At 40.7% G+C, this 27,390-nt stretch overlaps 4 protein-coding genes across 6 annotated transcripts in view; 2 read left to right on the forward strand and 2 right to left on the reverse strand.

Moving 5' to 3' along the window:
• LOC118278614 (modular serine protease-like) overlaps positions 1 to 27,103 on the forward strand; it is a 200,117-nt gene extending 173,014 nt beyond the window's left edge. Inside the window, exon 16 of the transcript XR_007706846.1 lies at positions 26,578 to 27,103. The gene's annotated coding sequence lies outside the window, so the exon portion shown is untranslated. The remainder of the gene's footprint in view (positions 1 to 26,577) is intronic.
• Positions 1 to 27,390, reverse strand: part of LOC118278554 (poly [ADP-ribose] polymerase tankyrase) — a 137,046-nt gene that overhangs the window by 69,941 nt on the left and 39,715 nt on the right. The window lies entirely within an intron of this gene.
• LOC118278603 (proteasome subunit alpha type-2) lies at positions 5,169 to 9,242 on the reverse strand. Its single transcript, XM_035597891.2, has 6 exons — positions 9,103 to 9,242; positions 8,839 to 8,915; positions 8,519 to 8,617; positions 7,234 to 7,390; positions 6,127 to 6,282; positions 5,169 to 5,402 (listed from the first exon to the last, which is right to left on the reverse strand). Exons 1-6 carry the CDS (start codon positions 9,141 to 9,143, stop codon positions 5,228 to 5,230), a joined length of 705 nt encoding a protein of 234 aa, XP_035453784.1. The 5' UTR covers positions 9,144 to 9,242; the 3' UTR covers positions 5,169 to 5,227.
• On the forward strand, positions 9,472 to 27,103 carry LOC118278552 (uncharacterized). The gene is made up of 4 exons (XM_035597800.2): positions 9,472 to 9,935; positions 22,935 to 23,100; positions 23,777 to 23,939; positions 25,269 to 27,103. Exons 1-4 carry the CDS (start codon positions 9,617 to 9,619, stop codon positions 25,647 to 25,649), a joined length of 1,029 nt encoding a protein of 342 aa, XP_035453693.2. The 5' UTR covers positions 9,472 to 9,616; the 3' UTR covers positions 25,650 to 27,103.

The following is a 27,390-nucleotide window of genomic DNA, read 5'->3' on the forward strand; positions in this document are numbered from 1 at the left end:
TTACGCCTGCCCATAAATGAAATCCCACCCAAAACATAAATGTGAAAGGCTGCCAAGTTCGATAATACGTGGAATGCTTCGCCTATAAAAGAAGTGAGATCTAAATAAGTACCAAGTTCCATACACAGACCTCAGTTAAAAATGATATAACTTGGCAAGTTTTAATAGAAATTATATACTTGACTCATTGCCGTTTAGTAGGTTTATAACAAAGCGTGAAAACTTGCCAACTTGTTATATCATTTTTACTGAGGTCTGTGTATGGAACTTGGTACTTATTTAGATCTCACTTCTTTTATAGGCGAAGCATTCCAATATTATCGAACTTGGCAGCCTTTCACATTTATGTTTTGGGTGGGATTCCTAATTTCCGTGTCGGAGCCCCGGCAAACCCGCTAGGTTAGGGCCTATGCACACCATGATTTTTAAACGCGCCGCCGTCGACGCGTGTTTGTAGCGATACGCACGCAAGTTAGAGGTAGCCTGTAGACCTTTGCACACCTGACGCGATGTAATCGCGCGTGTGTAGCGAACAAATGCGCGTGTGTATTCATTTCCCTTTCCGTCGTTGCGGGGGAAACCGTCGTACAGAGAAGGCGCGCGCGTTAGCGCTCGTATCGGCGTCGGGGCTATGTAGGTCGGGAGCTATGTAGGTTGTACAGCTCCGGCTCCGTCCCTCTCGCACTGCTCTGTGATCCGACCATTCTGACACAATTGTAATAGCAGACTAAGGCGCGTTTCGGAAACGCGGGTCGACGGCGCGATTGTAAAACGTGTTGTGCATAGGCCCTTAGTCTGCAACTCCGGAGCAACGTAGCATAGCACATCTCTGAGGCTCTAGCCTAATGTGCGCCTGCCCTTACCTCCGCTGTGTATATTTTATCGAAAGCTGACAAACGGACGATAAACGTGTACATTTCATAATATGAAGTACTGATTTGTTGATATCTATTTGATACAGCTATCTGTTAGATCGCTGATTACAGCTATAAGTAGGACAATTTTATAATTACCTGGCCGTTTCTAAGTGAACGAAAATCGCGTAAAATTGTAAAGGATAGGTGCTACATTTACATCGGGTATCGGGAACGGTCGTGTGCTAACCGCTCCCGTCCCGGGAAAGGTGCGTAGTGCAATGCAGATGCAGGCGCCCCCACGCCTAGCACCCGCTATTCACGCCCGGGAGGGAGAAGACGGTTGTATTGTCGTCTTCTCCTGCCGACTCTTCTTCGTCGGAGCGCTGGAGCGAGGACGTCTTCCTCTCCCTCACGTTCCGCCACCTCCCTCGGTGACATTACGCTTTCGCAGAAGGAGGCAGCCGCCGTCCATGTCTCCTCACTCTTCAACATAGCGCGTACAACGCAAGGGAGTGAGAGGTCTGCTCCGACCGCCGCGCCGCAACCAAAATCTGGCGCGGCTCGGACCACGATGGACACTCTTCCAGTATGTGCCGCACCGTGTCCGCAGTTGCGCCACAGTGGTGGCACGACGGGTTCTCCTCCCGTCTGATGCGGTGCAGGTATGAGCCAACACAGCCATGGCCTGTCATCACCTGCACCAGGCGGAAGGAGAGAAAACCAAACGGCCGCTCGAGCCAAGACTGAAGGAAAAAAAATGGCGTTATTGCGTTACCAAAGGCACAGCGGCAAGGTCGTCCGCTTTAAAATGGACGAATAATATCCTATGGCCTCCTGCCGCACGGTCCCTAGACCTCATGAGCTATGCTCTTTTAGCTTTCCATTCCATAAACTCTATAAATAACCCACGCCTCCAGGGTCCTTAGTCTGCTATTACAATTGTGTTAGAATGGTCGATCACTGAGCAGTGCGAGAGGGTCCAGCTATGTAAGATGTACCTAGCTCCGTCCCTCTCCACTGTTCAGTGCCTCGACCATTCTGACAATTGTAATAGCAGAGTAAGGCCCAAGCTCCCACGGAGGTGTGCCCGCCAGTGCGCATGCCGCCGCGAAGCCCACTGTGCGGTAGGCCCGCGCCACCCTTTGGGCGATGGCCCTTTAGGGCACGCGAAGGGCAGTGGCGTTCTCCCTTCTATTCAGGGAGCCCCGTAAAGGGCCATGCTCCGTAGTAGTGTTGCCCTGCAAGAGTCTTGCAAGTCTCGCATTTACCAATTAGCCAACTTAATTTTTTTATAGAATTATGATTTAACTGTAATAACTACCCGGCAAGAGTCTTTCTAGTCTCACAAATAAATACCTATTAGCTTAATGCATTTTTTTATATGTTAGGTGCTTTTTGATCTTACACTGACGAAACAGAGTAGCTAGTATACTATATTTTTAAGTTGTTTAATAGCGGCCACACCTTACAATACAACTGTATAGTTAAATCTGCAAGTTAAATATCAGTTAATACTACAGTTAAATCATAATCATATAAAAAAGAAAGTTGGATAATTGGTAAATGCGAGACCTGCAAGACTCTTGCTGGGCAACACTACTCCGTAGTATGCATATAAAGGCCGTCAACGCGCGCTGGGCCCTCCCAGATTCGGCATAAGCCACGAGAGGGCATTTGCCGTCCTAAGCAGGCGCTTGAACAGCTCAGCGAAATGCGGGCCAAAGGGCCACTTGCAGTCCAAGATGAGGCCCAGATATTTCATCTATCATATCATCCATAGACACCCATCACGGATAGGGTAGCTGAAAAAAAGAATGTGAATCAGTTGCATTTATGGAAGGCACTCCCTTTAATTAACCAGAATACATCAACCTACAAAGTTTCAACTATATAGGCCCAACAGTTTCGGAAATAAATGGCTGTGACATGAAGAATCTATAAAAATAATATTAAAAATATTAAATACCCTAAAAAGGGGGCCCTATAAAAAGGTAGTGTTTAGGTAGCCTCACTCAAGGTGGGAGAAAATAATGATTGGATGATATTCCTCAAAAAAAAAAAGAACACTTAGATATTATTTGGAAACAGGTGCCGAAATTGTCCGGTTATCGATATACCCAACTGGGCCAGAGGCGAATCGTTTGGAATTTGTTTATCAGGCGTTACCGGGCTTTCCGGGGGCGAGGTGCCGATTTGCTGGATAATCATTTATTAGGTTCGGATCCAGAGAAAGGTAATCTTCCGCGAAGTAAGGGGTAGAGTTGGGCGACATGCCGACTTCAAACGTATTTTTCAATAGATGAGGATCCAGTAAGAGGTAATCCTCCACAAAGTAAGGGGTGGGGATCATCATCAGAAAATCGTTCATTCATATCAATGACGCAGGAACATTTCTTATCTTTGTATATCAATTCCATTTTTAATTTCTACGTCAATATAAGTTTTAAGCATGAGATGTATGTTCATTTTCAAGAAAACTTTACATGTGCGATGTAGAATTTGTGAAGTGTTTCATTGATTTGCGCTGTTGATCGTCTATGTGCGATATCTAGCATTATTGTCATTTGTCGGCAAATCTTCAATGGGTCGCCACACGTTTTGTTTTTGAGTGCAAACTCGTTAATTTCGCCAATTTTTTGGTCAAAATAAATGAAAAATTACGTCTTTTAAAAAAGTGCCATCTATGTTTCGACTATTAAGTGACGAAATCTGCTTAGACTAAAATAAGTACCATATAGATAAGATAGATGGAGTTGCACTGTCACTTTTGATATCTCGAGTCATTATTTGCATTTTTTTCTGATATTTTTTTGTGTGTTAACGATTTATTTAAAAAAAATTAAAAGTTCACATGCACATTACACCCAGATACGAAACAACAATTTGTGGATCACACAAAGAGTTGCTCCGTGCGGGAATCGAACCCGTTACCCGTTGCACGGCAGCCAGTTGCCCAGCCACCGCGCCAATCGTGCAGTCTAAATTATTTTAATATGGACTACTTTATTACCACATTTCTACATCTTATTGATGAAATAATAAAAGATTGAGACTCTAAATTATACAAAACATTGCACTGTTTTTCAAACCAATCGTAGAAGATACCTTAAAATTTTTAATGCAGAAATACGTGTCTGCGCGTATTGCTATTAATTAATACTAGGCGCTAGGCATATTTACGTTTCTTCTAACTCCAACATGTATTATATACAAGCTACTTCTGCGCGGTTTCACCCGCACTGCTCGGTTCCTATTGATCGTGGTGTGATGATTTATAGCCTATAACCTTCCTCGATAAATGCGCTATCCAACACGAAAAGAATTATTCAAATCGGACCAGTAGTTCCTGAGATTAGCGCGTTCAAACAAACAAACAAACAAACAAACAAACAAACTCTTCAGCTTTATAATATTAGTAAGTATAGATGTTACGATGCAAATAAACTGTTTTTCTTTCTTTTTTTCTTACACATTTCCAGGCTATTTATTATCAAAAAGCTAAAGAAGATAGTTAATTACCGAATTAATTGTTGACCTAATGTAGTTTCTGGCGGGGCCCCGTTTAAAAAATGTTTAGTGACCCATTTTTCTTTTCTGGAATAATCGAATCAGCGAATCCATGTTTGGAAGCCCTTATTATTTTATAGACGTTAACTTTCCTAAAGTTGCTGCCAACTTTAGAACGCATGCTTTACGCGAAAAAGAAAGGTACTGATTAATTGGACTTTTGTGATATGAAAAAAAATTGAGAAGGTTTTATTTTTTCTCACGTACTTTGGGGGCCCCCGTAACCTGGGGAGATACGGCGCTAGATACGCCCCTGCTTTCTACATGTCTAAACCATCGTAACATTCCCAATCAATCCAAGTCACTACATCGTCTTTCAAACCTTACTTTTAACACATTGAACGCCGTGGTGGTCACCGGTGACCGACGTTAGCGGAGGATTTGCCTTCAACAGTCTTCTATTGGACTGCCTCGTTGGTTGAGTGGTCGCGAATGCGACTGCCGAACAAGTAGTCTCGGGTTCGGTTCCCAGGTCGGGCAAAGTATTACTAAGCATTTTTCGGTTTTTAGAAAATTTCTCGGTGGTAGCTTTAAGTCTGGAATGGTGTCCAGTATATGGCAATAAGCTCACCACCTATTACATGGGACTTATAACACGAATGGTGAAAAGTGGGTGTACATTGTATAGCGGCATTACGTGCCGTAATGTGCACCTCTGCCTACCCCTTCGGAGATAAAAGGCGTGACGTTGTGTGTGTGTAGTTTTCTATTGGTAGTCAAAGACTTAAATAAAACCAAGGCATGTTATTAAAAAAACACTTTAATAATTCAGTAAGTTACAATACAAATGCAATGCATACAAATTAGGGGATGTTAGCCAGATAGTCTTTAACATGGGCTGGTTCCAGCCGTCTGAACCCTGAAGCATCACAGATGCCCACCTCAATATTATCCGCAGTCATCTGACCTTCGAACCCTTCCTTGAGAGTCAGGATCGCTGTGTGGACCGCATCATCTAATTCCAATTCTTCTGTGTATCTGTAAAATTAAATATATAATGAATTTCTTATTGTTGTGGCGACACTCTGACATGTGACAGATGACAGAAGTCGCACATAGACTGTCGACGAGCAAATCAACGGAAGACGTCATAAATATCCTGCATCGCACATACGAAGTTTACACGCGAATTGAACAACAGTTGGGCAGAAAGCTAGCTAGCATGATCACCTCGCCTGGTCGGAGGATCCTCCTTTTCTTAGGGAACTTTACTCTCTGTTCCCTAAATTGTTAGAAAATAGCTCTTTTAGATGTAATGGTTGGCGCGATGGCTGGGCAACTGGCTGCCGCGTAAAGTGTAGCGGGTTCGGATCCCGCACGAAGCAACTCTTTATCTGATCCACAAATTGTTGTTTCGGGTCTGGGTGTGTATGTGAACTTGTATGTTTGTAAACGGACCCACAACACAACTTTTAAAAAAGAAAAAATAAAATGTGTGTTAGAGCCATGCTTCGGCACGAATGGGCCGGCTCGACCGGAGTGATACCACGGCCTCACAGGAAACCGACGTGAAACAACGCTTGCGTTGTATTTCGTTGTGTGAATGACCCTAAGCGGGCAACCCTTAAATTCCTAACCCCCAAAAGGCCGGCAACGCACTTGTAACGCCTCTGGTGTTGCAAATGTCCTAGAGCGGCGGCGGCTATTGCTTACCATTAGGTGATACGTCTGCTTGCTTACATCTCCATAAAAAAAAACATACCTTTTTTCTAAGAAAGTCTTGCCGTTATTGTAATTCTTGCCCATAGCAGTTGCTTTCCACGCGAAGTAGGCGCCGGATGGGTCGCACTGGAACAGGTAAGGCCTGTCGTTGTCCCAGCCACAGATCAGGAGCGAGACACCGAAGGGACGGACACCACTGCAAAAGAGAATTCATGTTAAATTATGATATTATCAGAAAAATGGCCTCACTGAAAACCGACGTGAAACAACGCTTGCGTTGTGTGAGTGAGGTTACCGGACGCCCAATACTCAAATCTCAGATTCCCCAACAACCCTTAAATTCCTAACCCCCAAAAGGCCGGTAACGCACTTGTAACGCCTCTGGTGTTTCGGGTGTCCATACACGGCGGCCATTGCTTACCATCAGGTGATTCGTATCCTCGTTTACTGACTTATAACGTAAAGAAAGAAACGTTAGTTTTCTACATGTCGACAGCCTTATTGGTAAGTAGTCGCAAATGACTCGACTGCAAAGCTTGAGAACTCTCCTCAATGACTTCTCCCGCCTTGGGCGAGGCGGGAGGGAGAGTCAGACTCTTACTGACTAAACACCATCCCTGATCCTACTCGTACTTTTCGAGCCGGAGCTCCGGACTACCCGCTAGGTAGTCCGCAGCTCTGGATCAGGCATCAGCCCTACTGGGCACCATCTGTTCGCTCACGCCTTACGCACGGGTCTGGTTCTAGTCGAACGGTGAGCTACCCTTGCTCGCCGTCCGCAGACTCGCTCTTAGGATGGCCGGGGATCGTCGCGCGATCCTTTAGATATTAGTTTACAAAGAAGTTAAGACTGACTGCCTCGTTCGTCGAGTGGTTGCAAGTGCGACTGCCGGGCAAAAGGTCTCAGGTTCGATTCCCGGGGCTGGCGAAGCATTATAGGGCTATTGTCGAGTTTTCGAAAAAAATCTCAGTAGAATGGAGTCTGGAAATGTGCCCGGTATATGGCAACATAAATTGTGAGAAGTGTGTGTACATTGTACAGAGGCATTTCGTGCCATAATGTTACCTCTGTCTACCCCTTCGGAGATAAAAGGCATGATGATATGATACATGTCAGACTTACAATAGAAGAGTAAAACAAACTTACCCAGACTGAGTGTACTCCTGCATGACAGTAGCTACCCGCTGCACCAGCTGTGCCGTAGGGATGGGCTCGTGGTACATCAAGTAATACTGCTGGGCCATTTTGCGGGCTTGAGTGACGAGGAGACGGTAGTCTGGACCCATGCCGGAGTAAACCATACCTGGAATTTGTGGAAAGTAATGTTAGTTAAAGTTTAATTTCGATTTGTAGTACCGAACTTCTGGCTTGGGCGAGGTGAGAGGGAGTGCCAAACTCTTACTGACTAAAAACCACCCGTTCTTAATCTTATTTTTCGAGCCGGAGCCCTAGTAAACCCGGTAGGCAGTCATCAGATCCGAATCAGATATCAACCCTACACCCTATCTGTGATGGTCCGATGACTTTTTGAGATGCGCGCGGATTGCGATGCGCCATACGTACAGGTCTGGGGCCTTAGTCTGCTATTACAATTGTGTCAGAATGGTCGATCACTGATCAGTGCAAGAGGGACGGAGCTATGTAGGTTGTATAGCTCCGTCCCTCTTGCACTGCATTGTAATAGCAGACTAAGGCCCCTGGTTCGGTACCTCTACCATGAGTTTGAATCAATAGTATAGCAGTACCTCTAACTTATGGTAGAGGTTCTGGTCAGACAGATGCATTTACATTAATGATATGCACTTCACACCCAAACCCAGAACAAAAGCTTGGAACATTTTTATTAACCTTTCATCTGCGGGTATATAAGACAACAATAGAATACACATTGTGGCTCGCACTGATCAGTGCTTCAGCATATGACGGGTTAATGTCGACTGCACTGTTGGCGCGGAGGCTGGCTTCCGTGCAACATGTTGCGGGTTCAATTCCCGCACAGAGCAACTGTTTGTGTGAACCACATATTGTTGTTCCGAGTCTGGGCGTCATGTGTATGTGGACTTGTATGTTTGTAAACGCACCCATGACACAGGAGAAAATGTTAGTGTGGGGCAAAGTTAAAAAAAAAAAGAAATGTGACTCACACACAAATTCTGTACTTTATAATAAAGCCGCGACATATTACACAGCAGTCTATCGCCAAGTGTCTGTCGCTACCTTGTACTTTGATCTAATAAGAAGTAATCTCTATATATAAAAATCAATTGCTGTTTCATTAGTCTCACTAAAACTCGAGAACAGCTGGACTGATTTGGCAAATTTGGGCTTTAAATTGTTTGTGGAAGTCCAGGGAAGGTTTAAAAGGTGAGAAACATGTTAAAGGCGGTACAAAGTTTGTCGGGTCAGTTAGTTTGAATTTAATGAGACTCACCAATGTGACCAGTAATCATTTCCACCTTGTTGACACTGTGCTCATCATACAGAATGCTCTTATGCTTATTTTCTGTGGCAATCACAACGCCATTGGATGCTGAAAGTAAGGAGAAACAAAAGTCAATCTAAATCAACATTTTATTGTCTAAATACCAATTTAGAGTGGAGTTTGGTACACGTTATTGTTGATTGGAAGGAAGTTTTCTTAATTTTTTGTGAATTTGAGGGCAGACACGAAAATATTTTAATTTTTTTTTCGTAATGATCAAGCATAATTTCAAAGACGCTAATATAACCTCTAAAACAAGCAAAACTTACCTTTGATGCCGACGGACGTGCCGCCAGCAGCTACGGCAGCTAAAGCATATTCGATTTGAACTAATTTCCCTGAAGGGCTGCGGAAAAATAAAGAATTCTCATTATAATTACACCAAACATACACAGTAAGATTGAACCACTAAAAACGTTGAAAATAATGTGAAACTAAACACGCAGATACATTTATTCGATGATAATAATGTCGGCAATGACATTTTTAAGATTTTTAATGCACAAAAACACGTAAATAAATTATTTTTTTACCTAAAAGTGGTGAGAGAGAAACTGTAACGTTCGGACGCCATGATTACAAAGCAGATTGTCAAAAATTTGCGCTGTCATGTTGTCAGCACTGGGAAATTGTCAAAGTTGTCATGTTCGTTCGGATAGCTTTACAGAAAATCTTTCTATCAAAGAAGTTTTATCAACAAAACAGTTTTTAATGCAGCTGTTTGACAGGGTTAAATACAGAAAAATAGTTTATTAGTAAATATAAAAAAATTACAGTGTAAACCAATATTTACTGCTGTTATTTAACAAACTAAAAAGCCTTACTATTCAATTGCACCTACCATCCATATATCGATCGAAATAGCAAACGCGGCCTTGTGATTGGTTGAAAAACCGAGCAATCACAAGGGCGGGTGTGCGCTCAATAATTTGATTGACGTCCTGAAAAATTTATGTTTCAGTGGATTCAGTTGTGCGCGAGCTATTTATACTTTCCTGGTTCCGACTGAAAACTGTGAAAACTAGTTGTGTTTAAGTGTTTTGTGAGATGGTGTTGGAACCAATGAATGTACACAGTTCGTCGGGTGTGCTATTTAACTCCGAAACAATGTCGGACGGGACATTAGAAAGAAATCGTGCGGAAAAAGCTCTTATTATAACAAATAAAACACCAGCTCACTGTCAGTTCTTTAAGAACTCTGGAGTTAAAAATTACTCTGATAAAAATGGCAATGAAGTGATTAAATCGGATAATAAAAATCGAAGGACATTTGCATTTTGGGCCCTTGTGGTTTTAATATTCATTTTCGGACTTGGCAATTTGGCTCTAACATGTACAATGCTGTTCGTGATTCGGCTCGGCAAAGGTAAGTTTTTTAATATGATTTTTTTAAACTCTAAAATGTATTTATATATGTAAAATGTATTTATTCAATGCCTTAAGTTAGTTTTAAGGTATTTTTAAGTTGTAAATATTTTATTTATACTTAGTTATTTATTGTTTAGTTAATATGATTTATTTGTTAGTATAGTAAGGCTCTTATAACATTTTTGACGTTTCAAAAGTGCTTAATTTAGGTTTATAATTGAAATAAATGCTTCGATTTTGACTTTATTATTAATATTTTTCTACTTAAACTAGTCCTTAGTAACGATTTTGTATCGAAAACAGTTGCTAAGGAATGGGTTAAGTAAACATTAAATGACTCTGAGTGTGGCAGTTAAATATGTAAATGAAATATGTTTTTGATTAGTATCAATATGTTCATTTTTCGAAATAGGTCACAGGTCGTCTAGAATCTTGAACATTAGATCAATACTGGCGATGCACTGCAATGCAGTTGTGCACTGACTTTGATACAAAATAGTCCTTAAGTTATCGAAATATTGTAAATCAAACATTACTGTATAAAGGTATTTTGACTCTGACCTGTACTTATAAAAATGTAAACAAAAACAAATCAACGGTTAAAAGGAAATAGGGTATATGCGACAAAAAATGAAATGTTCAGGAGAGCCATTTAAACTCGTCTGTCGTCGAAAGAATACTAGGAAAATGTTTTTTTATTTTTGATAGGGTATAAACGCCAAAAATGTCGTCGTAGAGCCATGAGAGTAAGCCCATTCGAAAGAGCGGAAAATTTTACGTAGGGTAGCATAATAAACTCATTTTTGATCAAAATGTCGCTTATACCCTATTTCCTTTTAATCGTCGATATTATTGTAAAAATATCCGATTTTTATAAAAAATGTCGATTGTTTGTCTATGTTTATGTAATGCGTGATTGTTTTTGCCGCGAAAAATAACTGTGACATGTCGTTGTGAATTATTTTTGAAGTGTTGAACTTTTTGTAAACGATTTTGGGATACGAAATGCTGAGTAAAGGTAAGCGTCCACGGGCCCGTATCGTACGCGTCGCACGCATTTCGTCTGACGTCATCGGTATGTACGCATCGCATGTAGGCATTGCCGATGATGCGGTCCGTACGATGTGGATCAGTGGACGCAGTTGTATGAGTTTCTATACAAGACAAACTAAAATCCTTTGCGTGCGATGCGTACGATGCGGGCCTGTGAACGCGTACCTTAATATTGATACGACCCTTTATTCACATTGTTTTAACTCAATGCTCTGTAATTAGATGTGGTGTTAGAAAAAATATATTAAATAAAATAAAACTACGTATGAAATTTTTAGGTTGCACTCGCACTACGGAGTAACCACGGTTTTTGTCCGGTAAAAATAGGTTTAGGAGACAACTGTTAATGTAGTCACTAATATTCGGTTTTTAAATTGCAGCTTTTAAGTCTTTGACTGCCAATAGAAAACTGTTGAAGGCAAATCCTCCGCTAACGTCGTCGGTCACCGGTGACCACCACGGCGTTCAATGTGTTAATCGCGGCTTATAACCGCATCTAGGTAATTTATCTGAAACAAACAGCCGAATTAACAAGCGGAACATTGAATTTTGTTAAAAAATATACGGGCTGTATATAACTGCAAGTGTGGCCGCTTATCCGGAGCTGCGGACTACCCAGCGGGGTTACAGGGACTCTGGCTCAACAGGTAAGAGTAGGAACGGGTTGGTTTTTAGTCAGTAAGAGTCTGACACTCCCTCTCGCCTCGCCCAGGGCGGGAGAAGTCATTGGATGATTTTGCCCTTAAAAAAAAGAAGTGTGGCCGCTTGCATTCGGTTTCTTACGCAACGTCCTGCGTGAGCGATCTAGAAGCGAACGCGAAGCGGTGCGGTGACACGCGAATACAACGCGATGCGGTGTGACGCGGCGGCTATGTCCTACGTGCATGTGAATCGTTTCGTTTTGTTTCTGTTTCCGACATTATAAACAAAAACGTGACGGCACCGCGTCCAGTTCGCGCGAAAATATCAAGCAAAATCGCGTTCGCGCCACACCGCATCCCACGTGCGGTTGGTGACGTAGGCCACGTCAATACATTTTGACAGTTTGTTGTTTTCGCGTCGCACCGCATTGCCTTCGCGTCTAGATCACTCACGCAGAACGTTGCGTTATTTTACAAAATGTCGTATTTAAAAATCCCCCCAGTTGCACTAGTGCAACTAGGGCGTTAATCTAGAGATAATTGTAATTTGTGTTAAAAAATATTCAGTTTTATTATATAATATTCTTTACATGATACATCTTCTTCTAAAATTTTAAATGTACATGCAGTAGGTACTTGTCTGTTATTAGCTCTTAAAAATTATGTGTGTACCTAAAATAAAAATATGAATTGGCATTAATATTAGGTATTTTATTCATTATTTTTACAAGTGTGGGAGAGCCATGCTTCGGCACGAATGCACCGGCTCGACCGGAGTGATACCATGACCTCCGGCAACCGACGTGAAACAACGCTTGCATTGTATTTTATTCATTATTTTTACAAGTGTGGGAGAGCCATGCTTCGACGGCACGAATGCAGTGACGTGAAACAACGCTTGCATTGTGTGAGTGAGGTTACCGGAGGCCCAATTATACCCCTCCCCAATCTTTCCAATCCCCGATTTCCCAACAACCCTTAAATTCCTAACTCCCAAAAGGCCGGCAACGCACTTGTAACGCCTCTCATGTTTCGGGTGTCCATGGGCGGCGGCAATTGTTTACCATCAGGTGATCCGTCTGCTCGTTTATCGGTTTATACCATACAAAAAACCCTAATAATTACTTTACTCGACCCGGGAACTATACTTCCTTATAGGCTACTAGGCTGGGTCCTTACCCAGCCTAGTGTAAGTCTCCGCGTACGCTTCAAAGAGCCATCAGACCACTATAGATGGGACCCAGTAGGGCTGATGCCTGATCCGGAGCTGCGGACTACCTAGCGGGTTTACCAGGGCTCCGGCTCGAAAACTAGGAGTATTCATACTCCAGGGTGGTTTTTAGTCAGTAAGTGTCTGACACTCCCTCTCGCCTCGCCCAGGGCGAGAGAAGTCATTGGATGATTTTCTCCCCTTAAAAAAAAGTATAAGTAAGTCGCACTGCAGAGACTCCAACGACATAGATAGTTGGTTCTGTGTTACATAAAATATGCATAGATGCAACTATAGAACGTCCTTGCATCAGTATTGATCGGGTGTTGCCCGGCGCAGCGCGATGCGCGGTGACCCAAGCCTCTCAGAATCGATACGCTGTGCCATTTCTAGGGCTAGCTCTTGTCTTGCGCCTAGGGACACTGCGGCAGTGTCGCTTGCATTGGTGATTGGTGCACACGTTCGCGTCCATCTTGCTTCTATTTTAATCTACCAATGTTAGATACAGTGATTAATGTATTGAATACAAGTCGTGAAAGCGTTTTTTTTTACATTTAATGTGTCGACGTTTGGCCGCTATCTCGCCTGATGGTAAGTGATGATGCGGCCTACGATGGAGCACGTCTGCCCATAAGCAACCTATTCACTCGGGCTTTGAAGACACCCATCAGGAAACACAGACTCCGGCAAGGAGTTCCACTCCCTAGCAGTTCGCACAAGGAAGCTTGAAGCGAAGCGCTTCGTGCGAGTGGGTGGGGTATCTACCATGAAGCGGTGGCGCCTCGCCGATTGTCTTGTGGTTCGATGATGGAAAGGACTAGGGGGAATCAAGTTGTGCAACGTGCCCATCAATTTCAGAGCGACATTGGTGTCGTGAACAAGTGCGTGTGTGTGTGTATCTCTCTACAATACAGGAGCTACAGTATTCTAGAAACAGTGCAAAAGGAATTGGGAAGGGTGACTAACAATTTTTTTTTTATTGAAATTTGGTGGTCTCTCATTAAGTTTTTCTCGTGTGCCAACAAATATATAGTAAGTGTGATAAAGTCACGCTTCGGCTCGACCGGAGTGATACCACGGTCTCATAGAAAACCGACGTGAAGCAACGCTTGCGTTGTGTAATTGAGGTTACCGGAGGCCCAATTACCCCTCATCCCAATCTTCCCAATCTCCAATTCTCCAAAAAAACCCTTAAATACCTAACTGCTAAAAGGTCGGGAACGCACTTGTAACGCCTCTGGTGTTTCGATGAGCGGCGGTAATTGCATCCCACCGTCTACTCGTTTACCGGCTTATACCATTAAAATAAATAAGTACAAATTGACATACAACATTTTTGCACTCAAAAAGAATTGGTCACAGTGCCGTTTGCGTCACAGTCATCGTTGCTGCAACACGCTGCGCTACATAGCTGAAACTGTGAGTCATAATAGTCTTAATACTAATTAATTATTATTATTTTTACAGGTTCATTACTGCTATATTTATCGAATTTTAAGACTGTTGTATTTAGGTAAGAAGATCTTAAGCTGGCGCCCACATTGGCTAGGAGACGCCAGGGCGCCAGAGCCAATCCTTTTTAACGATAAAAAGAATTGGCCCTAGCGCCCTCTATGTCACATTCATCGTAGCCGCAACATCGTGGTTTACAATTTATTGTATTTTATCGAATTTTGAGTCTGTCAAAATGTTTTAATATTATTTTTAGGTACTGACAGGAAAATCTCAAGCTGGCGCCCTCACCGACTGGGTGGCGCCAGATCCAATCCTTTATAACAATATAAAGAATTGGACCTAGCGCCCTCTATGTCACATTCAACATTACTGCAACATGCTACAGTGCAGAGTTGGAACTACGGCTCATAAGTCCAAACTAATACTTAACAGGTTTACAACTGCTGTATTTTATCGAATTTAGAGCCTGTCAAAATGTTTTTATATTATTTTTAGGTACTGACAGGAAAATCTCAAGCTGGCGCCCTCACCGACTGGGTGGCGCCAGATCCAATCCTTTATAACAATATAAAGAATTGGACCTAGCGCCCTCTATGTCACATTCAACATTACTGCAACATGCTACAGTGCAGAGTTGGAACTACGGCTCATAAGTCCAAACTAATACTTAACAGGTTTACAACTACTATAATATTTTATTGGGTGTACTTTGTATAGCTGCATTACATGCCGTAATGTGCACCTCTGCCTATCCCTTCGGGGATAATACTGTCTGATTGTCAAAATGTTTTTATATTATTTTTAGGTACTGACAGGAAGATCTCAAGCTGGCGCCCTCACCGACTGGGTGGCGCCAGATCCAATCCTTTATAACAATATAAAGAATTGGACCTAGCGCCCTCTATGTCACATTCAACGTTGCTGCCACTACACGACAAGACTAATTATAACTAATGTGCCCTGCTTACAGTCTGTCTGGTTTCTGAGAAGCTTTCTAACGCCCGCTCCAGCCGACTAGTATGTGCCGTTACCAATCCTTTTTAACGACAAAAAGAATTGGTAACCGCTCCTGCTATGTCACACTCAACGTTGCTGCACGCGTTATGTGATTAAAACTGTTGTTATAGTGAAATGTGCTTTTCTGTTAATAATTTGTCTTGTTTTCAAATGACTTTTTATTTCAAAATGTTGTTAATACTCTATTATTTGTACTCTAAGAAACTTGATTAACAGCTAAAAAGAAGATCTAGTTCTGGCGCCCTCACTGACTGGGTGGCGCCAGAGCCAATCCTTTTTAACGATAAAAAGAATTGGCCCTAGCGTCCTCCATGTCACATTCGTCGTTGCCGCATGAACATGCTACAGAACAGAGTTCGAACTGCGAGTCATAAGTCGTAACTAATACTTAACAGGTTTACAACTACTATAATATTTTATTGGGTGTACATTGTATAGCGTCATTACATGCCGTTATGTGCACGTCTGCCTATCCCATCGGGGATAATACTGTCTGACTGTCAAAATGTTTTAATGTTATATTTAGGTACTGACAGGAAGATCTCAAACTGGCGCCCACACTGACTGGGTGGCGCCAGGGCCAATCCTTTTTAACGATAAAAAGTATTGGCCCTAGCGTCCTCTATGTCACATTCAACGCTGCTGCAACTACACGACAAGACTAACGATATATTAATATGTTTAGTTTCTAATAATGTGTTGCTTACAGACAGTCTGGTTTCTGAGAAGCTTACTAAAACCCGCTCCAGCTGACTAGTAGACGCCGTTACCAATCCTTTTTAACGATAAAAAGAATTGGTGACCGCTCCTGCTATGTCACTTTCATCGTTGCTGCAAGAAGCTGTTTATAATATATTTGCTTTGTGTGTCTTTAGATAACTCAGTATTATTTTATTGTGTACTTTAAATATTGATCAACAGCTAAAGAGATCTTGAGTTGACGCCCTAACTGACTGGGTGGCGCCAAGGCCAATCCTTTTTAACGATAAAAAGAATTGGCCCTAGCGCCCTCTATGTCACATTCAACGTTGCTGCAACATGTTACGATACAAGAGTAAAATAATATTATTTAATACCTTGCCGTAATGTTGTGTGAGTGTGTATGTATATGTACTTATTATGTGTGTATTTTACTTGTAATTTACCTACAGCTAAGCAGCTTGCAAGATGTCCGCTCCAGCTGACTAGTAGGTGCCGTTACCAATCCTTTTTAACGATAAAAAGAATTGGTAACTGCGCCTGCTATGTCACATTCATCGTTGCTGCAACATGCTACACGCTACGTGATTGAAACTGTCTCGTTTTCAAGTTACTTATAATTTCAAAATGTTGTAAATAATTGTATATATACAAGGTAAATAAATAAATATAAGATAAATCATTATTTTTTTTTTCGTTACTGCAATGCGTTATGTGATTAAAATTTATGTTACAGTGAAATGTGCTTTTTTATTAATTATTTGTCTCGTTTTCAAATGACTTGTTATTTAAAAATGTTGTAAATAATTGTATAAGTGGGCTGTAGATAAACCATTATATTTTTGTCTACTCTAAGAAACTTGATTAACAGCTAAAAAGAAGATCTCAAGCTGGCGCCCTCACTGACTAGGTGGCGCCAGATCCAATCCTTTATAACAATATAAAGAATTGGACCTAGCGCCCTCTATGTCACACTCAACGTTGCTGCAACTACACGACAAGACTAACGAAATATTAATAATTATTATAACTACTGAGAAGCTTACTGACGCCCGCTCCAGCCGACTAGTAGGTGCCGTTACCAATCCTTTTTAACGATAAAAAGAATTGGTGACCGCTCCTGCTATGTCGCATTCATCGTTGTTACAAGAAGCTGTTCATAAAATAATTGCTTTGTGTGTCTTTGGATAACTCAGTGTTATTTTAATGTATACTTCTCCAAAATTGATCGACAGCTGAGAAGATCTCATGTTGGCGCCCTAACTGACTGGGTGGCGCCAAGGCCAATCCTTTTTAACGATAAAAAGAATTGGCCCTAGCGCCCTCTATGTCACATTCAACGCTGCTGCAACTACACGACAAGACCAATGAAATATTAATAATTATTCTATCTAATGTGCCTTGCTTTCAGGATGTATATTTACTAAGAAGCTTACTAATGCCCGCTCTAGCTGACTAGTAGGCGCCGTTACCAATCCTTTTTAACGATAAAAAGAATTGGTAACCGCATCTGCTATGTCACATTCATCGTTGCTGAATGATGCTACGCTGCAAGACTGAAGACTTTTTGTGAATTTTGTGCTTTGTTTGGACTATAATCTATGTAATATATTTTACTTGTCATTAATCTGCAGCCAAGAAGCTTAAGATCTTCGTTCCAGCCGACTTGTAGACGCCGTTACCAATCCTTTTTAACGATAAAAAGAATTGGTAACCGCGCCTGCTACGTCACTTTCATCGTTGCTGCAATATATTGTTCATAATTGTATGCCTTGTGTGCTTATGGATACTGAACAACCAAGAAGAGAGATCTCCAGCTGGCGCCCTCACTGACTGGGTGGCGCCAGGGCCAATCCTTTTTAACGATAAAAAGAATTGGCCCTTGCGCTCTCTATGTCACATTCAACGCTGCTGCAACTACACGACAAGACCAATGAAATATTAATAATTATTCTATCTAATGTGCCTTGCTTTCAGTTTGTATTATCAGAGAAGCTTGAAGCCCGCTCCAGCTGGCTAGGAGGCGCCGTTACCAATCCTTTTTAACGATAAAAAGAATTGGTAACCGCGCCTGCTATGTCACAATCATCGCTCTTCTGCAATTCGTCGTGTTTGTGTGTGCCTTATTTAACCAATAATTATACTTACTCATTATTGTTGCAATATATTGTTCATAATTGTACTACCTACTTGTGTGCTTATTGATAACTAAATTTTTTTGTGTACTGAAATAAATTTTACCTGCAACCAAGAAGAAAGATCTCAAGCTGGCGCCCTCACCGACTAGGTGGCGCCAAGGCCAATCCTTTTTAACGATAAAAAGAATTGGCCTTAGCGCCCTCTATGTCACATTCAACGCTGCTGCAACTACACGACAAGATTAACGAAGTATTTATAATCATTATAACTAATGTGCCTTGCTTTCAGTTTGTATTATCAGAGAAGCTTGAAGCCCGCTCCAGCTGACTAGTAGGTGCCGTTACCAATCCTTTTTAACGATAAAAAGAATTGGTAACTGCGCCTGCTATGTCACAATCATCGCTCTACTGCAATTCGTCGTGTTTGTGTGTGCTTTATTTAACCAATTATAATCAATTATACTTAACTTACTCATTGTTGTTGCAATATATTGTTCATAATTGTGTGCTTATTTAATTTTTTTTTGTGTACTTATATAAATTTTACCAACAATCAAGAAGGAAGATCTCAAGCTGGCGCCCTCACCGACTAGGTGGCGCCAAGGCCAATCCTTTTTAACGATAAAAAGAATTGGCCTTAGCGCCCTCAATGTCACATTCATCGATGTTGCTACACGCCATACTACCAGATTGAAGAAATATGTTTGTTCTACCATGCTTTAATACTAAGATCTGCGGCCTAGAAGCTTACTGACGCCTGCTCCAGCTGACTAGTAGGTGCCGTTACCAATCCTTTTTAACGATAAAAAGAATTGGTAACCGCGCCTGCTATGTCACAATCATCGTTGCTGCGAAATGTCATATGTTTTATACTTATTTATCAATAATATATTTTGAGCTAACCTGTTTAAATTTGGTGTATTTTATGTCTACTAAATAACGTTTACAGCCGATGGAAATACTAGATTAAAGATATTTTCTGACTGGAAGACGCTAGGACCCATTCTTTTTAACAATAAAAAGTATTAGCCCTAGCGCCGTCTACGTCACATTCAACGTTGTTGTATTGTTGTATAGAACAAAACTAAAGAAACATTTTTATCGTATTAAATGTGCCTCACTTTCAGAATATCCCTGTTCTTTAATGTGTGTTATTGTAAAATAGCCTTCAAGATGAGAAGCTTCCTGCCTGCTTCAACTGACTAGGAGGTGCCGTTACCAATCCTTTTTAACGATAAAAAGAATTGGTAACTGCTCCTGCTATGTCACATTCATCGTTGCCGCAACACGCTACGGAACAAGACTGGAACTTTGAATTGTCAATGTTACATATGAGCCTTACTTTCTGTCTATGTAGTATATTGTACATAATTCTATGCCTAATATGCTTTTGTTGAACCAGTTTTTTTTTCAAGTAAGTACTGCAAGAAAATCTACAGTAGCTTAGAAGATCTCAAGACAGCGCCCTTCTCTGACTGGGTGACGCCAAGGCCAATCCTTTTTAACGATAAAAAGAATTGGCCTTAGCGCCCTCTATGTCACATTCATCATTACTGGAACTACATGACAAGACCAATGAAATATTAATATTTATTGTATCTAATGTGCCTTGCTTTCAGACTGTCTATTTTGTAAGAATCTTACTAACGCCTGCTCCAGCCGACTTGTAGACGCCGTTACCAATCCTTTTTAACGATAAAAAGAATTGGTAACCGCGCCTGCTACGTCACTTTCATCGTTGCTGCAACATGCTACTGAAAAAAACTGAAACTTTTAATTTTCAATGTTATTAATAAGCCATGCTTTTGTGTGCATTTTATATATGTCTATGTTTATCTTTACGTGTAATTTATTAACAGCTAAGAAGATCTCAAGCTGGCGCCCTCACTGACTAGGTGGCGCCAGATCCAATCCTTTATAACAATATAAAGAATTGGACCTAGCGTCCTCTATGTCACACTCAACGCTGCTGCAATATGCTACGTATCAAGATTCGAAATGTTGCAGATTATTGAATTTCAATTACTTCTCCCACCCTGGGCGAGGCGAGAGGGAGTGTCAGATTCTTACTGACTAAAAACCACCCTGTTCCTATTTCTGCTTGTCGAGCCGGAGCCCCGGTAAACCCGTTAGGTAGTCCGCAGAACGGCCCGTATCACACTAGAATGTGAATATACACTGTTGAATACTAAACTCTATGTAAATATGTTTTAGGTATACTTTTATGTAAATAATAAAACTGAAGATTCTCGTGTCTATCTCTGAAATGAAACAAAAGTTGTTGATGGTAATCTGATAATGAATTCTTTTATCTAACATCACACAAAAATATAAAATTACAGAGCATTCGGTTAAAACTAAATTAGATAATATGTAGGCGACAAACAAAAATAACTATAATGAAATACTGATTTTATATGTTATATATTTTTTAAAATTGACATGGTTACTAACATTAGTATTAGAACTCGAAACGTGATATTTAACATGATCATCCGTGATCATTTTTTGTATAGCATTTTAGTATAGCATTTTTCATTTTTATATAGCATTTTTCATTTTTTGATAGCATTTTTTGTTATATTTATGCATTTATGTAATTAGATTTAATTAGATTTTATATAGTATAAAATTAAAGGATAATTTTTATTACCTATCATCAATTCAAGAAAGAAGAATCTGTCATCTGTCAAGAAGATCTCAAGCTGGCGCCCCTTCACTGACCGGGTGGCGTCAAGGCCAATCCTTTTTAACGATAAAAAGAATTGGCCTTAGCGCCCTCCATGTTATTTTCACCGTTGCTGCAACACTTTACAAATTAAACAATAGGTATGATGACGGAGTATAAAAATTAAAAATCTATTTAGTCCGCCAGTTATCTAATGAAAAAATATTAGACACGTATTTTTTTTATTTTGTCATGTAAGATAACAATTGGTGCTTAGATAAAACGAATCAAAGTTTAGGAATGGGAGCAAATACATCATGTCTACGTATAAAATAAAGTAGAAATAAAGTAGAAGTGACGGCACGCGATATTTCAACCTTCGAAAGTATTTGTTTCCGTATGAAAATAATAAAATACGTGTCTAATGTTTTAAAATAATTTACCAGACGTACATTGAAATAAGAATTTGTCATCTACTCTATTCTACATTATTCAAGATGTTTAGTTTAAGCTAAGGTTTAAAACTAGTTATTGCAAGATAGAAGATTTTCTTCTACAAGATGGACGCCGATAACTGACTGGGAGACACCAGAGTCAATCCTTTTTAACGATAAAAAGAATTGGCCCTAGCGTCCTCTATGTCACATTCAACGTTACTGCAACACGCTACGCTACAAGGGTTGCAACATTAGTGAAAATTGAAGAATTTCGTCATTGGATAGAAGTCTTTGACTGCCAATAGAAAACTGTTGAAGGCAAATCCTCCGCTAACGTCGGTCACCGGTGACCACCACGGCGTTCAATGTGTTAATTTGTCTTTTTAACTGCCGCACTCAGAGTAATTTAATGATTACTTAACCCAGTCCTTAGCGATTGTTTTCAGAACAAAATCGTTACTAAGGAATAGTTTAAGTAATCATTAAATGTCTCTGAGTACGGCAGAAAGTGTTTTTGACCGCTTTGTTGATCACATAAAAGTTGGTACTAATTTTTAAAAAATATCACAGATTGTCTTGCCTTTTTTTGAGGGGAAATCATCCAATGACTTCTCCCGCCTAGAGCGAGGCGAGAGAGAGTGTCAGACGTCTACTTACTGACTAAAAACCACCCCGTTCCTACTGCTGATTTTCGAACCGGAACCTCGGTAACCCGCTAGTCAGTCTGCAGTCCATTTTCTTGCCTATAAAATAGTCATAATGAATGTATAAACAGTTTTTTTTTCAATTGGACTTGGTTTATTGTGGTGAAATCTTATTTTGACGTACTTCACATATACACGGTGTAACAAAAAGGGGATATACATATCAAGTGCACGGTTTCTAGATAACATAACAAACGATACGGGAAGGATTTTTTAAACTCATGTTTTCATGGAACGAAGTTATGAATTTTTCCAATACATAAAATTCCAGAAACCGAACATCAAAATTAGGTAGATACTGGTACTAGGCGATCAGATTTACAGAAGAAATGTTTCGTAATATTAGCGGGTGACCCCTGTAGTGTTGTCATACGTTTGTATGACTTAAAATCAAGAACCATGCGACACCAAGTATTTGGTACCAATTTTTTTTAAAGGTATTTTAAGCTGAAACTCTGTGTAGAGATTCTATTCAACCTGTATTCTTGAGTGCTTCTTGATGTATATGGGTATATTGTTACATGCTGTATACTTCTCATATACACCATCTTTACGATGAGGAATCCGCTGCTGCATAATTACGGTTGTGTGATCCACAAATTGTGGCTCCAGATCCGAGTGCGATTAGTCAGTAAGAGTCTGACACTCCCTCTCGCCACACCCAAGACGGGATAAGTTCTTTCTTTCTTTTTTCTTTCTTTTTAAAAAAACGTTGCCCCACATTAGGATTTTCTCCTGTGTCGTGGGTGCGTTTACAAACATACCATTTCACATGCACATGACACCCAAACTCAAAACAACAATTTGTGGATCACACAAAGAGTTGCTCCGTGCGGGAATCGAACCCGCTACCCGTTGCACGGCAGCCAGTTGCCCAGCCACCGCGCCAACCGTGCAGTCATTGGATGATTTCTCCCCCTTACAAAAATTGCGAGCGAGGCTAATATTTACAGATATTTCTTGTTTTTGTTTCAGGCATGGAAAGTATAGAATTTCTGCCGGAACATAACGCGGTCAAATTCTTCGGTGACACGGATTTTGAGCACTTGTACAAGAAGGATGGCCTGATTGAGAGCTTCAAGGACACCCCGCTGACTATCTCCAGTGAAAACGGTTCTGTTTTGCTGAACTTGCAGACTAAGTTAGTATTTTTATTTGAATTATTATGTTTTTTGTCTTACACACGACGCGACGACCTGATTTGCGATATATTAAAGAACGGCCAAATTAAAAGTCTCCTTAACCGACGAGCATTCATGGAAAGACTGATGAATGTTGATGCAGCGAAAGAGGTGGGTAAGATTCCTAGCAATTGGCGTCCTATTGTCTCTGCCTACCCTCATAGGAGACTGGCGACTGTCGCGGAATGCTGGTCATAAATATGGGCCTAGAGCATGGCTTGAAACTAGTCGAGTTCCATACGATTGTACACATGATTACAGTAATGTTTCAAAATACCTACTAGTCTTCCGATACCGCGGGCATAGTGAACGCCTCACTGCTAACAGCTGATCATGCTAAACTAAAACTAATGAGTATACAAGAAAAGTTTCTTTGGGAAAGTTGTTTGTAACCATGAGTAGTGAGTAAAAATGAGTATACAAAAAAAGTTTCTTCTTTGAGAAAGTTGTTTGTAAATATCATTCACAAAGTTGTTTGTTGAATGATATTTAAACACGTTATACAATCGCGTGTTTAAATATCGTTCACTAATTACCAGCCACCCAATAAACTCATAGATCCTCAATGGGTGACGCTGATCTCTTAACCAATAGATGACCCATCTCCTCTTATAAAAAAGGCTGTTCTATTTGCAGACCATCTCGCTACGAGAACAAGTTGACAGTGAACACCTCAGGAGTGTTCGTCCGAGGAGTGTCAGCGATGGAACTGACAGACCCTGACTCCGGAGACGTGGTGTTCAGCACCGCAGCTACTGAGATGAACGTGCCCGATGGAGTGGGCAATGTTCATGCTAAGGTTTGTGATTTATTGAATAATATCTAGAGTAGGTAGTCTCTTTTGTGCCTTTAGGTTTAAGTCATTCTGACTTTTTTTATAACGTCACGCCTTTAATCCCCGAAGGGGTAGGCAGAGGTGCACATTACGGCACATAATGCCACTGTACAATGTACACCCACATTTCACAATTTATGTTATAAGTCCCATGTAATAGGGGGTGAGCCTATTGCCATATACTGGGCACATTTCCAGACTGCGTGCTACTAATGAGAAATTTTCGAAAAACCGAAAATAGCCCAATAATACTTCTCCCGACCCGGAAATCGAACCCGCGACTCCGTGCCCAGCAGTCGCACTTGTAACCACTCGGCAACGAGGCAGTCAAGTCAGTCAGTCAGTCAGTCATTCTGTCTTCTGCATTAAATTCACCGAGGGAAGTTGAAACTATCGTTTTCTTTTCCTCTAATAATATCTTCTGATTTATTTCGTTGCGGGATCCAAGACAGTCATTCATGTCCCTGGGATGCGCCGGACTTCAGTGTGCCGGTGTTTTCATGGTTGTATCTACTGTAGATTCGACAAGCAGGAGTAGGAACGGGGTGACTTTTAGTCAGTAAGAGTCTGACACTCCCTCTCGCCACTCGCAGGACAGGAGAAGTCATTGTATGATTTTTACCCCTAAAAAAATCTACTGTAGATCCTGGCTTACATGAGTTGCAGTGGTTTAGGAAGATAGGGCCGGGCTTGTCCCGTTAACAGAGTTGCAACAGTTTTGAGAGGTTGTTGGCGGGCTTGTCCCATTAAAAAAATATCTACAATAGGATAACCATTTTTAGTAATAAAATAAATGTGATCCGATATATATTTTTTTCTTTACCGTGTGTATAATGCTTGCATTGGGATTCAGGGTCTCAGCACACATGGGATCGGAAAGGGATCGTCACCGTATCGCCTCGAGCCGTTCAGAATGGTTTGTATTAAACTCCCTACTGCAACGCACACTAATCGGAATAATAACGTAATCGCCTCGCCTCGGAACAGGCTCCGAACTTGAATTCCCGCGCTTACGGCTCATCGTCCCCGCGCTTACGTTTCTCCGTCCCCGCGCTTACGTCTCTCCGTACCGACTAACTATCGTGTTAGTCTAGTCGGTGTCGCCTAGCCGTAGCCGAGTTGACGTACAGGCGATGCTGATACGCTTTCGTTACGTGCATACGGTCGGTTGACGCCTGGTTGACAGCGAGGCAAAAGTTGTTACGGTTACGATCCCTTTCCGATCCCATATGTGTGCTGAGACCTTTAATCTGGTATAAACACACCTCTAACCAATTTATACCATATTTCCAGCAAGTAATAGTAAAACGCATAGCAGCACCGACAGACGAAGACCTGATCCTCCGTTCTGAAGCCTCAGCCTATCTTCGAGGAGCTGAAGGTACACACATGGAGTCCAAAGAACTGTTCTGGAGTGCAGACCAAGACATCTACTTAAAGTCTATAAATGGTTCCATAGTTTTAAGCGGTAAAGATGGCGTCTTCATCGATGTACGGTACCTTCCTATTGCTAGTTCAGTGAATAGGACTGATAAATACAACCAGGGGACTGGTCAGTTCAAGATTTGCGTTTGTATGCCTCAAGGTAAGCTGTTCAGGATCGCTGTGCCCACTGGACAGAAGGTTTCTTGTGCACATATTAATATGACAGGGGATTTGAATCCTTGTATGTGAATTTTCTTGGGTTTTGTTCTTTGTATTGTCAATGTGTAATGGGGGTTAGTGTTTTTTTACTTACGAAATGAGAGCTAGTGTGAATGTTTTGAGAAATAGGAATAGAGAATTGTGTTGTTTCTTCAGTCAAAAATTAATTGTTTCGACTTTTCGATACAATAAAATAATCACACTTTTTTAATTATTATGTTATCGGCTTACTCACGTAACTGTTTGACGAGGAACTCGACTAGTTTCAAGTCATGAAAGTTTCATTAATGGAGTTCAATCCATGAATATGAGCCTCTAGCATGGCTTGACACTATTCGAGTTCCTCGTCAAACAGTTACGTGAGTAAGCCGATAACATAATTAGTATGTCTCACGAAAGTTATAAAATTTGTAATAAAATTAATCACACTTTCATTTATAGATTTAATTTTGATGATCTACTTAATTTTCTATGTTTTATTCATGAGTTAATGTTCAAAATGACAATATACCAATATTTGCTACCTCTTTATATTGATATGATTGCATTTTGATGGATTTTATTAAGTATTAGAACTACATAAATTAACTAAAAATCACGGTTTACTTACGTAGACACTTACTTACTCATGATAAAGAGTCCCTCTTTGATTCGAAACTAGTAGAGCTTTTCTCCATTAATGTACGTGAGTAAACCGTGATTTTAAGTTAATTTAGTATGTCTCACGATAGTTATTATAAAAATATAATATTTAGGTAAAATAGTGACAGAATAGGTGAGGTTTTGTATGAACAAAAAGTAGTAGGTAAGGAAGGTATATAATAATATTGTTTTATGTAGTATTGAGTAGCAAAATATTCACATGTTATAGTCAAATTCTTAACCTAATATGTAAATAAAAGAAACTATGCAAAAATTGTAAGTACTCCAATAAGTAACTAACCATCTAACATATAAGGTGTTCTAAAAGTATCTGCCACGGCTTTAATGGGAGGTAGTGTTGTGTTTGAAGATTACAATAGTGAAGAAATTTCGTACCCTGGACCAGTTAATACAATTTGAGAACATAAAGAAGTTAAATAAACATTGACTCTACTCTGTATAAAGTTTTTCACAAATTAGCGCGATACGTCGCTTCGTCAATAAAAACAATTGCTATCTTTTTCTACCGTACGATGCGGATCAATGGACGCAGTTGTATGAGTTTCTATACAAGACAAACTAAAATCCGTTGCGTGCGATGCGTACGATGCGGGCCTGTGGACGCTTACCATTTGTATTGATTGATTATAATATCGTCATCATCAACAGCTGGTGACAGTCCACTGCTTGACTATTGACATCTTCAACGTAATTTTTGCATAGTCTTTGTCCTAGTGTTCAAATTGTATAACATATCTAATTTTGTATATTAATATGTCAAATTAGTACAATTATGTATGTATGTTGTTTGTTAACTAGTAAATAAATAATCTAGTCAATTATGTTTCGTTTTTTTATTGTATCGTCATGCCTTTTATCCCCAAAGGGGTAGGCAGAGGTGCACATTACGGCATGTAATGCCGCTATACAATGTACACCCACTTCTCATCATTACTGATATAAGTCCCATGTAATAGGAGGTGAGCCTATTGCTATATAGGTACTGGGCAAAATTCCAGACTCCGTGATACCATTGAGAAATTTTCGAAAAACCGAAAAGAACCCAGCAATACTCTGCTACTTGTCCTGGCAGTCGCACTTGCGACCTCTCGACCAAGGAGGAGTCTTT

Source organism: Spodoptera frugiperda, chromosome 24, assembly GCF_023101765.2.
Source record: "Spodoptera frugiperda isolate SF20-4 chromosome 24, AGI-APGP_CSIRO_Sfru_2.0, whole genome shotgun sequence".
Classification (NCBI taxonomy): domain Eukaryota; kingdom Metazoa; phylum Arthropoda; class Insecta; order Lepidoptera; family Noctuidae; genus Spodoptera; species Spodoptera frugiperda.

Excerpts from the sequence above, each read along its gene's own strand:
- LOC118278552 (XM_035597800.2), top strand. The coding sequence starts at position 9,617 with ATGGTGTTGGAACCAATGAATGTACACAGTTCGTCGGGTGTGCTATTT. Across the intron at positions 9,936-22,934 it reads CGTGATTCGGCTCGGCAAAG|GCATGGAAAGTATAGAATTT; the intron begins GTAAGTTTTTTA and ends TTTTTGTTTCAG. Across the intron at positions 23,940-25,268 it reads TGGGCAATGTTCATGCTAAG|CAAGTAATAGTAAAACGCAT; the intron begins GTTTGTGATTTA and ends CCATATTTCCAG.
- LOC118278603 (XM_035597891.2), bottom strand. The coding sequence starts at position 9,143 with ATGGCGTCCGAACGTTACAGTTTCTCTCTCACCACTTTTAG. Across the intron at positions 8,916-9,102 it reads TTCTCTCTCACCACTTTTAG|CCCTTCAGGGAAATTAGTTC; the intron begins GTAAAAAAATAA and ends ATTTTTCCGCAG. Across the intron at positions 6,283-7,233 it reads CAGGAGTACACTCAGTCTGG|TGGTGTCCGTCCCTTCGGTG; the intron begins GTAAGTTTGTTT and ends TCTCTTTTGCAG.